Source organism: Eretmochelys imbricata, chromosome 14 (assembly GCF_965152235.1).
Source record: "Eretmochelys imbricata isolate rEreImb1 chromosome 14, rEreImb1.hap1, whole genome shotgun sequence".
In the NCBI taxonomy this organism is placed as follows: domain Eukaryota; kingdom Metazoa; phylum Chordata; order Testudines; family Cheloniidae; genus Eretmochelys; species Eretmochelys imbricata.
In genome coordinates, this window is record NC_135585.1 from 38,539,087 (window position 1) to 38,557,139 (window position 18,053).

An 18,053-nucleotide genomic window follows, 5' to 3' on the forward strand; every position below is an offset into this window, starting at 1 on the left:
AGGACTTTCTGAGCTAGAATCAACACACTGGAATGGCATACCCTACAGAGACAATGGAAACCACAATGACTAAATATTAACACCTAGCTGCAGGGGAAGCTGAACATGGGAGCACAACATTGCTGTGTCTTGAGAGCAAAGAGGAGAGGTGTCAGGGTTAGGTTAGGAAGAGCAGGGTACACAGACACAGAGCTCTGCTGGAATGGAGAGACAAAGAAGACAGGGCAAGCGAGGTTGGACCTTGTGACAGCCTGGCTTCCATGCAGAGGAACCAGCACCCTCAACTACCAACTACCCCCACCAGCGCCCCTGCAGGAGACCCAGTTCCCTCTGCCCCATCAGCCCCACCAGCACCCCTGGCAGAGACCCAGTTCCCCCTGACCCATCCCCCCCACCAGTACTCCTGGGGGAGACCCAGTTCCCCCTGCACCATCCTCCAGTTCCCCCTGCCCCATCACCCCCACCAGCACCCCTGGGGGAGACCCAGTTCCCCCTCCCGCATTGCCCTCACCAGCAACCCTGGTGGAGACCCAGTTCCCCCTTCCCCATCCCCCCAGCAGCACCCCTGGTTTAGGGAGGGTCAGGTCCAGTTTGGTCTGGGGAGGGATGTGGGTCGGGTCCAGTTTAGAGGGTTGGCCTGGTCTTTTGGGGGCACAGCTGGTCCTGATCCTAATCTCTGTGCCTCTCTGCCTAAGGGGGCGAGGGGGAGGGGAGGACTAGCAAGTCTAGTATGAATAACGACACTGTAAATACAATGTAATAGAGTTTTTCATATTTTTTTATAATGTTTTAAATAGTTTTTAAATTCTCTCCAGTTTCATGCAAAAATGTAATTCAAACCCTGGTAGTTCCTATGAGAAATGGGATGGATGAGATAATGGGATGGTTCCCTCTTAGTGGGGGCAGCACATGGCTGGTGTGTTGGCCAGCTTTGTTAGCTGGTTTCTCTCTCTCTCACACACACACACACACACACACACAGAGAGACAGGCCCCCTGCATCCAGATAACTTTCCCCACCTGGGCTGTGCTAGGAGGCATCAGGAGCTGCTGCTCTCTGCTCTCCACTTATGCAGCCCAGGCGGGGAAAGTGACCTGAATGCAGCTCTGATGTTGCTCCTTGCTTCTCCCATCACAGCCCCCTAGGGATGCGTGGGGCAGAGGAGCAGCAGTCCTGGGGGGGAGTGAGCAGCAATGCCAGCGGCTTTGTGCATCCAGGTCAGTTTCCCCACATAGGTGCAGGAGGGGGATGCAGGGGTTAGCAGTAAAGGGTGCAGGGATTAGGGGTGCAGGAGGGGGACGCAGGGGTTAGCAGTAAAGGGTGCAGGGATTAGGGGTGCAGGAGGGGGACGCAGGGGTTAGCAGTAAAGGGTGCAGGGATTAGGGGTGCAGGAGGGGGACGCAGGGGTTAGCAGTAAAGGGTGCAGGGATTAGGGGTGCAGGAGGGGGACGCAGGGGTTAGCAGTAAAGGGTGCAGGGATTAGGGGTGCAGGAGGGGGACGCAGGGGTTAGCAGTAAAGGGTGCAGGGATTAGGGGTGCAGGAGGGGGAGCAGGCCTGTCTGTGCATGTGCTGCCAGCCGTCTGTCCCGTCCCTGCTCCCTGCTGGCCAAAGCTGGGTGTCAGCAGTGCTGGCCCTGCAAAAATCAGCTGGTCGGAGGTGCGTGGAGGTGGGTGGAGGAGCCGGGCTGAGCCAAGAGAGAAGGGAGCATAGTCGTGAGTCACGGCGGGTTCACTCCACTCACCTGGCCTCGCTCTCTCTTCACACAGTCTGCGGGGGACCGGCTCTGGCCAGCAGCCGAGGGGCTCTGCTTGTGGGACGAGTGGGCTGCCTTGGCACAACCCGGCCCCCGAGCAGGTTTTGTCCAGGGGCTGTGCCCCCTCGACACACTGGGGCACCATTTTATAATCCTGCATAGGGCCCCATAAATCCTAAGGACAGCCCTGGTTATGAGAGAGGCAGCTAAAAGCAATGCTCTAAACAGCTTGCTGCTGGGACAAGTTGCCAGGTCTCAGAGCCCAGGTCCCACCACGTGCTGGGCTTGTGTTTCTCCAGCAGTGAAATTGCAAGTGAGGGGCAGCGCTCAAGATAGAAGCTCTGGAGAGACACTCCGGTTGTCTCTCCCCTTCTGTGTGTGTTTGTTTTGTTTTGTCTTCTTAGCAAACACGACTGGACTTTATCAACAATAGCAACAACAACAACAGAGTTGGCCTATGTCAGTAACTTCTCTTTTCCTCACAAAGCTGTTATTAACATGCATGCCATGTTGGTCCCAGGATATTAGTGAGACAGAGGGGAGCGATAACATCTTTTATTGGACCAACTTCTGTTTGTGAGAGACACAAGCTTTCGAGACACACGGAGCTGTTCTTCAGGTCACCATCTTCCCATAATTTATTACCATCTAAGAGACTGTCAAATATAAGGGCATGTCTACACTACAAAATTAGGTCGATTTTATTTAATTCGACTTTGAGCATCCGATTTCACAAATGCTATTTTGCATGTCCCCACTAGGTGGCTGTGGTCGATGGAGCACATCCTCACTGCCAGGGGTTGCATCAACTCAAGGAGTGATGCACTGTGGGTAGCTATCCCACAGTCCCTGCTGCAGATTGGAATTCTGGGCTAGGGTCCCAATGCCTCATGGGATGAAAACATTGTTGCAGGTGGTTATGGGTGCATATCGTTAGTCTTCCATGTCTGTGGCTCGGAACCAGAGTGGCTGTTCACTAGCCTTGTCCTGTGGTACGATTGTCTAAGCTCCTTTACTTCCACGTATCACTGCTGCGTGTCCTTGGTGTCGCCCTTATCCACCATGCCCTGTGCGATTTTGGCATAGATATCAGTGTTTCTTTTGCTGGTTCAGGCTCTGCCTGCACAAACTCTTCACTCCACCCCCCTCTCCCCCAGCAATCAGATTCAGCATCTCCTGAAGGATCCATGCTGGAGTGAATTTGTGCGTCTGGGCAGGCATGCACACCAGGGTGGGCTAACCCTTGTGCCAGTCACTGCATGTCTGATTTTGTTTGTTTCTTCTGTACCCAGACCCAGCTACGATGACGGGGAAGGTTCCCTCGTTCTCCCGCAGCTCCACAGTGAGCTCCACTCTGCCCGGCTACGTCGCTCTCTGCCTCAGTCTACAGGTTCACAGGCTGGCGTCAGGTAGGAACACTGGCCTCCTCGCTGGGTTTGCTGCCTATTCTCACACAGAGCTCTGCTGCCCTGCAGCTCCTCACACATACAGAGAGAAGTGACCATGTCACCCCTTCCAGGGTCACCCACACTGGACACCTCCGCAGCTCAGGGCACACCCAGAATATCCCTCCTCCTAACGCTGTCCGATGGACTCCTGCCAGCCAAACCCCTGGGTGAGAACTCCCATTGACTTCAGTGGGGCCTGGATTTCTCCCCTAGATTTGGTGTCTCCACTTCCCTTATGGTCCTTGCTTTAATCTAGCACCAGCCTCCTCTCTGCCCCTTCCTGCTAGTGAGAGAGTGTGTCCCCCCCCACTCCCGTGCTCCTCCTGCCACCTGGCACATTCACTGACAAAAACCTTCATTGACGCAGAGTGAGGGTGAAGGGGCTGTTAAAAGGGATGAAGGGCTTGTAAAATGTGACAAGTGTGGGGCTGTTTCTGGGCAGTAGCTCAGTGTAGAACAGGGTTGGTAGCTCCTGTTCAGAGCAGCTCCCCTAAAAACAAGTTTTCTACACTACCCGCTGGATCGGGTCTAGTCTAGACGCAATAAATTGATCCCCGAGCGCTCTCCCGTCGACTCCGGAATTCCAGCGCTGTGAGAGGCACAAGCAGAGTCGATGGGGGAGCGGCGGCAGTCGACTCACCGCCGTGAAGACCCTGCGGTAAGTCGATCTAGGTACGTTGACTTCAGCTACGTTATTCTCATAGCTGAAGTTGACTACCATACATTGATTCCCCCCCCACCAGTGTAGACCAGGGCTTAGCAAGGAGAAGGCATTTGACTCTGTGCTACAGTTGTCATATGCCCTGATCCCTGAGTGATGTGCCTTATCTGTGCAGGCAGAGTGCAGGTCTGTGTGAGGTGGTGTATTGGATCATCTCTCAGGAGGGCAGAGTTAAGGTTGCTTTGGCCTGTACCTTAACTTTGCATTTGCTGGTGTTCAGAGCCCTGAGTTTTGCTGAACTGTTTTCTGGAAGGACCTGAAATACCTCTGGGAACCTTAACTCTGCATTAGCAAAGATTTTTATCTGTGTCTTTCCTAGTTTCTTGAACAGAAAGAGTAGTAGACATTAATGGTCATTTAGGCAGTTGTAGTCCGCACTTAGATTTGCAGTTGATATATGACTGTGGCTAGATAATAACACAAAGCCCTAGTTTTTATATAATAGTTTTGATCAATAGAGCTCAAGGAACTTTATTCATTATCCCCATTTTACAGATGGGGAAACTGAGGCACAGAGCAGTGAAGAGACATGCCCAAGATCACCAGCAGGCCAGTGGAAGAGCCAGGAATAGTCCCAGTCCAGTGGTCTCTCCACTAGGCCACAAGGTTGCTATGTCATTCCTCAGCACTCCTCGCCCTGCCTGTACATTTTGTTACAGTGCAATGGGGGTAATGGTTGTGCTTTGAAGGGTTTAGAGTGTGTAGTTGCTAACAGGGCTGGTTCAAGAAACTGGAGACACAGTCCATGTCCCAGCATCTCGACAGTTCCCTGGTGCTTACAGTGACTGTAAGTGTGAGAGAAAACTGCTGAGTCTGACTCCTTCACCACCCCCTGCCCCACCAACCCTCACAACGTGTAGCCCCCCTTCCCCGCCAACATTCCAGCTCTCCCTCCCCTTCCCTCACCATGAAGCCATTAGTTAGCACTGTCGAAGCCTTTAATATGTAAGATGTTGCTCCTTGCTGTCTCCAGATGGGGGAGACATACCTGCACTAGCTCTGATCAAGGTGTTGTGCCATAAATGGCAGAGTAGACACAAGTAGCATGAGAAGCCTCCTTGAATATGTACCTAGGGTCCTGGGCAGAGATCATACCTGGGGAGATAGCCCATCCCCCCGCTCACACCAGCACGACTACGCTTTCTCACGCTAGCTCAGTCAAAGCTAGTGGGTGCATGTCTCCCCACACTGGAAATTACACCTCCAGCTCAAAGTGTAGATGTCTCCTCAGTGTTACCAGCTCACAGAACTTTGTCACAAGTCTCATGCTATCTGATGGGTTCTTAAAGCCACAGCTCCCGGAGGCCTGTGTTTAGCTGAGAAACTCAGCTTTCATTTTGTTTTAAAGTACGTTTCTGGCCATCTTGGTGCAGATAAATACTTGGAAATGTGACCCAAGTCATCTTTAAAGGTTCAGAAATCAGAAGGCAGAGACCAATTTTATGATTTTTTAAAAAGAAAAGGAGTACTTGTGGCACCTTAGAGACTAACCAATTTATTTGAGCATGAGCTTTCGTGAGCTACAGCTCATTTCATCGGATGCATACTGTGGAAAGTGTAGATCTTTTTATACACACAAAGCATGAAAAAATACCTCCCCCCACCCACTCTCCTGCTGGTAATAGCTTATCTAAAGTGATCACTCTCCTTACAATGTGTATGATAACCAAGGTGGGCCATTTCCAGCACAAATCCAGGGTTTAACAAGAACATCTGGGGGAAAAACAAGGGGAAATAGGTTACCTTGCATAATGACTTAGCCACTCCCAGTCTCTATTCAAGCCTAAATTAATTGTATCCAATTTGCATGACCAGAATAAACCAGTCGGAGAACACTTCAATCTCTCTGGTCATGCGATTACAGACATGAAAGTTGCGATATTACAACAGAAAAATTTCTAATCCAGACTCCAGCGAGAGACTGCTGAATTGGAATTCATTTGCAAATTGGATACAATTAATTTAGGCTTGAATAGAGACTGGGAGTAGCTAAGTCATTATGCAAGGTAACCTATTTCCCCTTGTTTTTTCCTACCCCACCCACCCCAGATGTTCTTGTTAAACCCTGGATTTGTGCTGGAAATGGCCCACCTTGATTATCATACACATTGTAAGGAGAGTGATCACTTTAGATAAGCTATTACAAGCAGGAGAGTGGGGTGGGGGGAGGGATTTTTTTCATGCTTTGTGTGTATAAAAAGATCTTCTACACTTTCCACAGTATGCATCCGATGAAGTGAGCTGTAGCTCACAAAAGCTTATGCTCAAATAAATTGGTTAGTCCCTAAGGTGCCACAAGTCCTCCTTTTCTTTTTGCGAATACAGACTAACACGGCTGTTACTCTGAAACCTATGATTTTTTAAAAATCTCTTTATTTTTAAGCCAATCTCATAATTTGGGTGGGGGGCTATCTCCTGATTTTTGAAGACTTCAAAGTTGGCAATACGCCTCCTGCTGCACTAACATTCCTGTCTGTCTTGGTTCCTCTCCAATTTAATTTTCTTTTTGCCCTGACTCATTTCACAGCACAGTTCACAGTGACTGGACCTGACCATCCAGTCACTGCCTCCCTAGGTGGGGAGGCCGTCCTGCCCTGCCACCTCTCCCCCAGGATGAGCGCTGAGAACATGGAGGTGGGATGGTTACGATCCCGGGACTCTGCAGTGGTGCACCTGTATCGTGGTGGGCAGGATCAGTACGGAGAGCAGATGCTGGAATACCGAGGCAGAACTGAGCTCTTGAAAGATGACATCACCAGTGGGAGAGTTTCCCTGAGAATATGGGATGTCCGACCTTCCGATGATGGGCAGTACAGTTGTTATTTTCAGTCCAGTGCCTCTTACAAAGACGCTTTATTGGAACTGCAGGTGGCAGGTCAGTGACTTGTTCTGATACTTTGACGTCTTCAGCAGGGTAATAAAAGGAGTCAGGGGGGTCATTGTGAGATGCCACCTGATATGTCTCATTGTAGTGGGGCAGTAGCTCTGCTCTGGTTAAGGTTTATTCTAGCTCACTATTTAACAGCTGTTTTTTCTAAGGGCTCTAAAATCCAGAAACTTACTCCGATTGTTTTGAAATTTTCTGTGACACATTGGAGTCTGGGACAGGGTTAGTGGGCTAAGACTGAGTTCATTGGAGCAAGGAATTAATGAGATACACAAACACCAATAAAAAGTGTGGTGATATGGGCATGTTGTGGTTAGTACCACTTTTTTATGCACATCTGGGGCCAGACAATTTTGTGCACACCTGGGGCCAGACAGCTGGGATTGATCTCGGCTTGTGTCTGGCACCCACAGGGTAACAGTGGTTGATACACAGAGTTCTGTAGCCCAGAGCCTGGTATAAGAAGGGGAGAATTGAGGAATTTCCCCCGCTCCCCAGGACTGGTAAAGGCAGGAGGCCTGACCCCTGAAGATGCCAGAGAGACCAGCAAGGGCACATGTCTAGCTAGGTCTGTAACCGTGACATGAGGTTTAGGTCAGGTGCAACGAACCCCAGACTGCTGACAATCCCCATGGCGTGGCAAGAAGACACCTCTGTGCACTTCTACTGACACAGCCTACAGACCTCAGCACTGAAATGAGACACATACGCGATCCCTCAAGGTGCATACACCTCTCCTCATATCGCAGTGACAGCTCTGCCAGCCAGCTTGACTTTATCCCTCCCCCAGTCACTACAGTGACTCCGAACACGGTCTCTGTCATGCCTGTGCGTTGTGGCACCACCCTCACTGAATCATTCCCAGAGCTTATTGCCAGCCCCAGGAGACAGCGTCCAGGTGGCAGGGCTGGGGTGGTGTGTGCCGTTACTTTATATCTCTTGGGTTTTAGGAGTTTAAGTTTAGCCACTCTCTGCATTTTGGAAAGGCACCAGGTCCTGCTGGGCAACCGTAATTCTGCATTGGCAAGTATTTGGTCGGCTTTAGTAACCGAGAGACTTTTTCCATTGGACCATATGAACTGGAACCATAAACTCACTGAACATTAAATCTCACCAAATGAGGGTAAATCCGTCCTCATCATCATTATACTCCACACCTGAACATAGCTATTATATGAATGTTAGGGGGCTTATTCCTTCACCCACTTACTTCCCTGGTCCTTCTCGCATGAACAGAGAGCAACAATACTCGAAGTCCAAAGGTGCAAACAATTCGATGTTTATTGAGGTGAACTTCCAGCAAGCATGATTCCAGTTTCTTTCCTTAGTGTCCCCCTTCCCAGCTCTGACCCCACAGAGCCTTACACCTGTGTCCCTGTTCCCATTCCTTCCCTTAGCAAAACATGATTCCAATTCCCCACCCCCATTCCCTGTTCCCATTCCCCCCACCCACACACCCACCCACTTCCTGATTGACTGCAGACTATATAGTAAAACTTGAGTTCTGCTTTGCTATACCTTAACCAATCATTTTCCTGAAATTTAACTAACCAATCCTAACATTTTGTAACATGATTATGTAACCAATTATATCCCACCACCTAAATTAGTTTACACCCAGCAAAATTAATTATATAGCAGACAGGAACAATCACAGAACCAGACAGAGATTATACAGACAAACAATAGCAAAGTGGGAACTATAATGACAAGACAATACAGAAGTGAGGATTTCACATTCCAGCTATTGATAAGTGAGTTCTTGCCAGACAGGATGCTATCAAACTAAGTTTCCTTTTACATCTTCTAGGCACTTCTCTTTCTCTGGAGGCGATAGGCATTATCAGGACAGGATTGTATTCCTAACAGCCCAATAGCACCTTCTTTCAATGTGACTAGGTTGGAATGTGAGGAGGTGACCCCTCGCTTCCCAGCTCATGGCTGCCTCTGTTGCTTAGCCAAAGGCCTTAGCCTAAGAACAGGGCCTCAGATTGTCACAGTAGGAGAAGGATCTTACAGTGGCAGACAGTGATTTTGATTCTTTCTTTTATACCTCTATAACTAGCCAAGTGATAAGAATACACCTAAATTCTTAGAGTATAGGCCTTTACAGACAGGCCTGAATATCTATATCCTAACAATGAACAACATACCCTCATATCTCAATGTCTGTACTTTGACCCGTTAACCTTTTACCCCCAATTGGGGATATTGCAGATTATGTATTCCTTACGCCATCTGATCCTAAACCGAACTTCACACCCATTGATAATCTGTATGTTATTCCCTGATAAGCAGAAACTTCTACGCTTAAACTCTGTACCATTTTATTTTTATTTTAGCATCATCTTAATAAAATGTAACTAGAATCGTTGTGGCCGAGATAGAGTCTGTTCTGCAGAGTGGCTCCCGCCAAGAACAGCGTGAACTGGAGCGCAGCAGGGTAACTCCCTTCCCCAGGGCACAGATGGTGGTGGTGGTGGTAGGGCATACGGGGGTCACATGCTCCCCCAGATTTGCTGCCTGGCTTGTAATGAGTATGCTGACATGGACTGAGCTTGCTCAGTAATACTGCTGAAGCCAGCTGCCATCACCCTGACCCCCCCGCCCCGCCCCGCCCCCCACATGCACGCACGATTGACAGGCAAGGGCTGTCCCTGCCTGTTCCAAAACCTCCGGTGTCAACGCACACCTATGGGAATAGTAGAGCAAAGATAGGATGGGGAAATATGTATTTACAGAGGGATGAAGGTAGAAAAACAACAGGGAGAAGATGCGGGAGGGAGACAACTCGCTTAGATCCAACACGAGGCCCCACGTGCCCAGTGGGACCACAGCATGAAAGCGTAGATGCCAGGCGCTGTGTCCACACTCGGAGTTCAGGGGTCCTGGGCAGAGTTCTGGTGGAGCTGTGAGACTTGGGTGCTTCTGCTCGTCTTCGGCGCCAGTGAACATTCCCCAACAAACGCCTCCAGTGCCCTCTTCTGCCGCTCTCTGCAAACCCCGCAGAGCGACCACCTCCCCACTTAATTAGCTAACAGCCTCCCTCCTTATTCCCAGTACAGAGTCACAAGCCCCAGTATCACAGCCCCATACAGCTCTGGGTGACAGGGATCCTGGGACCCGCTCTGGTTTGTCCTTCTCAGGGGAGTCCTACCTGGCACAGTGCTCCTCATGGCTCCCGTCCTGTGATGTCCCCAGTCGGCTGCTCTGTCCTTCCTGGGCTTTTGGCAAGTTTTTGGCTGCTGTCATTGTGTGAGGGCCTCTCGCTGTAGCCCTCTTGTCCAGATCTACAGACACACACACCCCGTCCCTCCCTCTCTCCACTCTCCTCCCCTGGAACACCCAGCACTTCCTCTGCCCCAGGACAGGTTTGAAGGGGCCGTGCTCTCTAAACCCCAAGGGGGGGTCACAAATATGTTTCTAATTAGCTTTATAAGTGAAAGTAGTGGAAGAGTTTGGCCTCCCCCTGCCCATCAGTTTAGCAGTGCTCATCTCCTTCCAGAGGCTCTTCTGATTCAACCCTTTGTCCCTGCTGTGCAGTGTGTGTGGTGAGAGGCATTGTCTGTGTTCATCAAAGGGAGAAACAGTCCCTTGTCCCTGCTCAGGAAACTGCAGGATTATGTAGCGGCTCCCCACGATTGGTAGAGAATATGAAGAAAATGCACATAAGCTAGAACAGTAATAAATGAGAGGTCGGGTTGCCTGGTGGATAGCGCAGTGGACTGAGAGTCAAGGGACAGGGGTTCTAGTCCTGCCTTTGCTACTGAGCTGTGCGTGAACTTCGGCAAGTCTCTGTGTCTCTGTTTCCTCTCTCACCCTTTGTCTGTGTTGCCCGTTTAGACTGTAAACTCTGCAGGTCACAGACTGTCTCCTACAATATGTGTACAGCCATGGGCAGCAGGTATAAGAGACAAGGGAAGGCAATGCCAGATGTGGCCCCGTCCACACTCCATCCCCAGCCCTCCCTCTCCCCACCTCCCCGCCCTGCCCCGCTTCAGCGCAGCTCCCTCCAGTCTCGTGAGGCTGGGGCCGCGGGGCTGCACACCGTTCACCTTCCCCATGCTCCGGGGTCAGGGAGACTGTGGCCGCTTGTCCTTCCCATACTCTGGGACTGGGGAGGCTGGGGCCACATGCAACTCACACGGGAGGACTGGGGGCCTGCCCCTACGGTGCGGGGGGCTTGGCTGCCGTGGGGCCTCTGGCAGAAGGGGCAGGGTTCACCCACTGCCCATGTGTACAGTGCCCAACACACCTGGGCCACAGTCTCAGCTGGGGCCCCTAGTCACTACTGTAAGACAAACAATCATAGCCAATAATTCTGATAAACTTTTACTTAAAACCCTTCCAGACACTCACTCCCATCCACAGCACAATAATTGTTAAATGTGGGTAACCTGAGCAGCCACAACTGGGTATTACACAGAGTTCATTTTATAATCACAACAAGGTCATTCCCTTGTGTAATGTACACGTAACCCACCAAACTTTCGTCCCACAAGCACTCGCTATAATTCCGTGTTACTACAGGGAGAGTGAGAGGGTTCAGTCTGGTCTGACAGTGGAACTCCCACCCGTGAATAACAACAATGAGATAAATACGCACATTTGGACAGTAATGGATGCTCATACACTGAGTTGCTCCAGTTTGGAATAAAGACACCACAATGGAGTAAAGCTGCCCCAAACTGAAACAATCATTAGGTTCATAAGGGGACAATCTGAGGGTTAACTGAGACTTCTCACGAATCTAGACCCAATCTTATTATTACATCCATACACCAAATATTTTACAAACAGCACCAACAAAATTAGCATCAAACATACAGATTTCTTCAGTACCAAATGGTTCACAGGCCACAAATCCTGCATTTAAAACTTACACTGTTGATTTGGTATTAATGTCACCACACTGCCATGAGCTGAACCAGCAGCAAGCACCCAGTTCTTCTAATAGACTGGTATCCGTCTCTTTGTGGTTATCTTCTTGCTGCAATCAGTAAAAGCAGACCTGTGAGTATCAGCGCTCAGGGCAGAGATCTTCACCCCCTCTGGTGTGGCTGTTGCCCTCTGGATCTGGCTGAACTAACTGAAGACTTTGGTCCCTTTTTTCTTTATATTGGGAGTGGAATTGGCCCCCACCCTTGGAGATGGCCCTACTAAGCATACTGCAAGGGTTCATAAACTTTTTCTTTTGTTCACCCATGTTACCCACACACTCTATGACACCCCACCCTTACCCAATTCCTAGGGCTCAACGCGTACTGTTCTGTGGGTTTGCGGGGTCTTTTATCAGTTAAAGAGCCTTACACAGTAATATCCTCACCCTCTATTTATTTACAGAATACACATGTTAGGCATACAATGCTATGCTCACCAATCATGATCAGGCAGGCGGACTTTCCCTGTTGGCCAGGCAAGGTTAGTCTTGTTTGGATTCTGGTTGCTGCCCATCACAGTCATGCAGAGGATTTGTAGTAGCTCTGATCTTGGGCTGTGTCTTACAGGCGAGTTCTTTCTTCTTCTTCCAGGTCTTTTCTTATTCTTATTCTTCTGTTCCTTCTGCTGTTCCTTCTTGGACCCCAGGTTACATAGTAAAATCTGAGTCCTGCTTAGCTGTACCTTAACCAATCATTTTACTAAAATATTACAAAATAATTCTTTGACCAATCTTAACATACTGTGAAACAATTCTTTAACCAATCATACCCCACCACCTTAGTTGATTTAAATCTTGCAAAATTAGTTATGCAACAGACAGAAACAATCAAAGAACCAGACAGAAACCAGACAGATAAACAATAGAGAAGTGGGGACAATAAAGGCAAAACAATAAAGAAGTAGAGGCTTCACACCCACAACTATTGATAAGTGATTTCTTTCCAAACAGAATGGCATCAAGCAAAGTTTTCTTTAAACATCTTAAGAGATTCCTTGCTTATCTGGTGATGGTGGGTACTATTAGGAGAGGATCTCCTCCTTAACAGCCCGATATTACATTGTTTTGATGTAATTTAGATGGAATGTGAGGATGGGACTTTCTGTTTCTTGGCTTATGGCTGCTGCTCTCCTAATGTGGCTGCAGGAAAATGCCTCAGACCTTACACCTGCTAGTCCCCGACTAGCTGGAATCGGTGGACTGTTGAAAAGGAACAGCCACAGAAGCACGGGGGATGGGATGTGTACATATAATTTCCACCATAGGCCCTTTAACCTCAGTTCTTGTCTGTGGCTCTTGGGCATTTCCCATGAGTCTGTTGGACCAAAGCCTTGTGAGTCACACCCCTGCTGGGAGGGGACGCAGTAGCCTGTGCTCTTCTGGTCAAGAATCCCACGCGGAAGGCTCCGGAACCCCGGCCCTTCTCTGTCTCTCCTGGGAGGTTGTTTCCCTCTCTAGGCTGGTCTGTGTGAAATTTCCAAACTCCCTGAGGGCCTCTCTGCATACACACTGACTAATGAAATCAGTTTGAATTCACACCTGGTTAAGGTACAAGACTCTTGCTTCAGATTAAGATAATTTTATTTCAGTTTATTTTGTCAATACTAAAAAAGTCCAAGTGTGATCTGGTGTGGGAGGCATGACTTTAACCCAGCATTTCCTTTAGACTGCGGTCCTGGGCAACACAGTACGGGTTAAGGGCTATTGAGAAAAGCTGGACATGCACAAGTCCATGGGAGTGGATCTAATGCATCCAAGGGTGCTGAGGGAGTTGGCTGATGTGATTGCAGAGCCATTGTCCATTATCTTTGAAAACTCATGGTGATTGGGGAAGGTCCCGGACAATTGGAAAAAGGCAAATATAGTGCCCATCTTTAAAAAAGGGAAGAAAGAGAACCTAGGGAACTACAGACCATTCAGCCTCACTTCAGTCCCTGGCAAAATCATGGAGTAGGTCCTCAAGGAATCCATTTTGAAGCACTTGGAGGGGAGGAAGGTGATCAGGAACAGTCAACATGGATTCACGAAGGACATACCACGCCTGACCAACCAGATTGCCTTCTATGATGAGATAACTGGCATTGTGGATATGGGGAAAGAGATGAATGTGATATTACTTGACTTTAGCAAAGCTTTTGATATGGTCTCCCACAGTATTCTTGCCAGCAAGTTAAAAAAGTATGGCTTGGATGAATGGACTATAAGGTGGATAGAAAGCTGCTAGATCGTCAGGCTCAACGAGTAGTGATCAATGGCTTGATGTCTAGTTGGCAGCCAGTATCAAGCGGAGTGCCCCAGGGATCGGTTCTGGGGCTGGTCTTGTTCAATGTCTTCATTAATGATCTGGATGATGGGGTGGATTGCACCCTCAGCAAGTTCGCAGATGACACTAAACTGGGAGGGAGAGGTAAATACGCTGGAGGGTAGGGATAGGGTCCAGAGTGACCTAAACAAATTGGAGGATTGGGCCAAAAAAAATCTGATGAGGTTCAACAAAGACAAGTGCAGAGTCCTGCACTTAGGACGGAAGAATCCCAAGCACTGCTACAGGTTGGGGACTGACTGGCTAAGCAGCAGTTCTCCAGAAAAGGACCTTGGGATTACAGTGGACGAGAAGCTGGATATGAGTCAACAGTGTGCCCTCGTTGCCAAGAAGGCAAACAGCATATTGGGCTGCATTAGTAGGAGCATTGCCAGCAGATCGAGGGATGTGATTATTCCCCTCTATTCGGCACTGGTGAAGCCATATGTGGAATATTGCATCCAGTTTTGGTCCCCCACTACAGAAAGGATGTGGTCAAATTGGAGAGAGTCCAGCGGAGGGCAACGAAAATTATTAGGGGGCTGGGGCACATGACTTATGAGGAGAGGCTGAGGGAACTGGGCTTATTTAGTCTGCAGAAGAAAAGAGTGAGGGGGGATTTGATAGCAGCCTTCAATTACCTGAAGGGGAGTTCCAAACAGGGGCACCATTTCAGATTTTGGTAGGGGTTGGGGGCAGCTTTAACCAGGATTCCCAAAGCTATTTTTTACTGCCTCAATAGTCCACAGTCACTTCAAAAGTAGCCCAATATATTTATTTAAACATTATTTTTATTAACACTACGGTCTATACCTTTAAAAAGAATCACGAGTTAGAGTATAATTAAACGATGGATGTTAGCAGCATATAGATCATTTTGGCAGCCAAATCATAGAAATTGTTCAGATTGGCTTAGGTTTATGTTCACTGAAGAGTTTATACAAATAGTTACAATAAATACAGAGGGTTAAGTTAGAAGGTTTCTGGTGTGTTGCTGTAAGGATTTGAGAGAGTAAACATCACCTCCATGAAATTCACAGATTGTACTCAAGTTTGTGACACTCTGCCACCCTCACAAATGTTAAACAGTAAGTACAACAGGAGATATGAATATTTACCAGCTGGAAGAGAAGATACAGCAGAAAGCTGCAAAATGGCTACTTGAGGGTAGCTGCTCCTCAAAAGATATCTGGGGAAAAGGTCCTAGACTAGAAAAGTGCAGCCCCACTTTGGGGAGATTTGGTAAAATCCAGACATTCCCAGGGGAATTGGTGTTTTTGTGTCACAGTCGATGGACCTGACCCAAAGCCCATTGCTGGCAAAGGAAAGACTCCCACAGACAAGGGGGACCAAATGATAGAATAATGGCAGTGCCCAGTGTGGCCATTTCACTACAAAATTAGAGAGTTGGAAAAAAGTGGAAAGTTTTAAGTGTAATTTAAGTAATGTTTGTAGTAGTGGCAGCTCATGTTTGTTTTTTCATAGCAGGGGAAGGATCCCAGGTGCTCATTCGTTAGTTGTGCAGCACCCCCTCCCACCCCCCCCACCCTTTGCCCCCCCCCCCCAAATGATGCCCTTGGTTCCAAAGAAGATGGAGCTAGGCTGTTCTCAGTGGTGGCAGATGACAGAACAAGAAGCAATGGTCTCAAGTTGCAGTGGGAGAGGTCTAGGTTGGATATTAAGAAACACTATTTCACTGCGGGGGCGGTTAAGCACTGGAATGGGTTACCTAGGGAGGTGGTGGAATCTCCATCCTTAGAGGTTTTTAAGGCCTGGCTTGACAAAGCCCTGGCTGGGATGATTTAGTTGGTGTTGGTCCTGCTTTGAGCAGGAGCTTGGACTAGATGACCTCCTGAGGTCTCTTCCAACCCTAATCTTCTATGATTCTATCTAGTGTTTGTGCTTCTCTTTTGCTGACTGTATTTCCTGGCTTTCAGAGGTACCAGTTTTCTGCTACCTATTTCTGCATTCTGGAAGGGTACAAGGCACTGCCAACACAACCCAAACTCCCCTATTGCAAGGTTTTTTATTTGTGAATTAATATAAGGCTTGTCTACACATATGTAACCCCTGCCCGTCAGAGTTGGCAGCAACAAGGGCCGGTTCAGTATCTAGGGGTTCCTTTTAATAACACAATGCAAAACCAGCTTGAGCCCCCACCCAGTGACCTGGGACAATTACACAGCACCCCCGTGAGTGCCTCTAAGAGGCAATACTTCCCCTCTCGCAAGCACAGAGTCTGAGTGTAGCAAAAATCTTTTAATGAAGGAGGGAAACAATGCGGCATTATGTTGGGGAAACACCACAAACAAGGTTCATAAACATAAACCATGAGCCAGAAGACCCACCGTCAGGTAGGTTGGGCCATGTCCTTTCCATTTGGGTTCTTAAGTCCAGCAACCCAAAAGTCACCCCACTCACAGTTGCTGTCCTTGGTCAGTGCAGCCCCACAGTTCAGAAGTTCATCTGCAGAGTTTACCTCCCAGCCTGGGTGGAAGGGGGGGAAGGTATGGAGGCACCTTACACGCTCCACTGCTCAGGCCCTCACTGCCACCCCCCAATGGCCAATTGCCACACCTCTCTACCAACCACTCTGTTGGCCACACCTCTCCACTAGCCATTCAACAAGATATCTTCACCCCCCCCCCCCAGCTCTCAGTGATTTCAGGTGTTAGTAGGGGAACCTCACTGCTGGTGTACACTGGATAGTCTTCTTACATCAGAACCCCTAGCCCAAAGTAGGTCTTACGCTTAGCGTAGATATCAGTGATTTCAGCTCTATAGCGTATAACTAGACTCTTAATTAAGTTTAAATTAGCTCTGTAACACAGTGAAGATAGAATAGAACAAAATCACATTTGGGACTAGACTACCCAATACAAATATCTGTCCCCAACCTCTCTTAACTCACTGGGCTTTGGAACCCATGTCACTTGCCAAGCAAATCCTGTTTTAGTTGAGGGTGAGCCTCTCAGTCAGATAATGCCAAGCACAGTTCTGTTGTCCTTGATTCACTCAACCAGGATAACAACCCTTTATTACTCCTGCCCCAATAACAAAGAGACTGGGGATCCCACAGCAGCCAAAGGGATCATTTGGGCAAGCATCATGCTAGGCAGGGTGGGTGTGCCCATGCAAATGAGATCAGTCCCTGAAGTCCTTTTCCACAGCTCACCACCAGATGTCAGGGGAGAGCTCATTCTGACTCTGCTTACACATACGTGTGCACTGCTTTCGATGAACTAATGCAAACCTCTCTAGGGACACTTAAATGGGTTTGGAAATGGCTTATATCAATTTAGCTTGAGTTAATTCCTTCTTGATATAAGAGTGTCCACAGAGGAATTTACACTTGATTAACTAAACCAGTTTAACTAAAATGGAGCAAATTTGTGCATAGAAAATCCCTGATATTAATATTAATTTTACGGTGTATCAAATATGAATCTGGCCAGATTAACTGACCAGCCACACTCTTGGACTCACACTCGATTATTAGTTTAATAGGAAATGGCTTTTGACAACCATGTAATAAAACTTTTGGCTCATTACTGGGCACTGTAGGATTATTACAAGTTCATTTATTTCTTCTGTAGATTTGGGCTCTGCTCCTGTCATCTCTGTGGAGGGACATCAGGATGGAGGGATCCGGGTTATATGTCGATCATCCGGATGGTACCCACAGCCCAAGGTGCTGTGGAGAGATCTCCAGGGGCAGCTCTTACCATCAGCCTCTGAAGAAATATCCCCAGAGGCCAATGGCCTGTTTCAAACAGAGATTGCCATTGTTCTAACAGAAGAGTCCAACCAGAAAGCATCCTGCTGTGTCAGGAACCCCCGACTCAATGAGGAGAGAGAGTCAGCGATTTCCGTAGCAGGTCAGTGCCCGTCCATGCCGCACATGGATAGACCGAGATGCTGCAGACATGAGCGGAAAGTATTTATTATTGTGTCTCCTATTTATTGGCCTGAACCTTCAAGGTGCTGAGCACGTCATGGAAA

General features: G+C 48.4%; 1 protein-coding gene and 1 pseudogene across 2 annotated transcripts in view; one reads left to right on the forward strand and one right to left on the reverse strand.

Annotated features, from left to right (window-relative positions):
- LOC144275109 (uncharacterized) overlaps positions 1-18,053 on the reverse strand; it is an 807,364-nt pseudogene that overhangs the window by 645,651 nt on the left and 143,660 nt on the right. The gene's annotated exons all lie outside the window — the stretch shown is intronic.
- LOC144275108 (butyrophilin subfamily 1 member A1-like) overlaps positions 1-18,053 on the forward strand; it is a 50,641-nt gene that overhangs the window by 1,538 nt on the left and 31,050 nt on the right. Inside the window, exons 2-4 of the mRNA XM_077834247.1 lie at positions 3,047-3,163; positions 6,451-6,798; positions 17,648-17,929. Coding sequence (XP_077690373.1) covers positions 3,058-3,163; positions 6,451-6,798; positions 17,648-17,929 — 736 coding nt within the window. The 5' untranslated portion in view covers positions 3,047-3,057. The remainder of the gene's footprint in view (positions 1-3,046; positions 3,164-6,450; positions 6,799-17,647; positions 17,930-18,053) is intronic.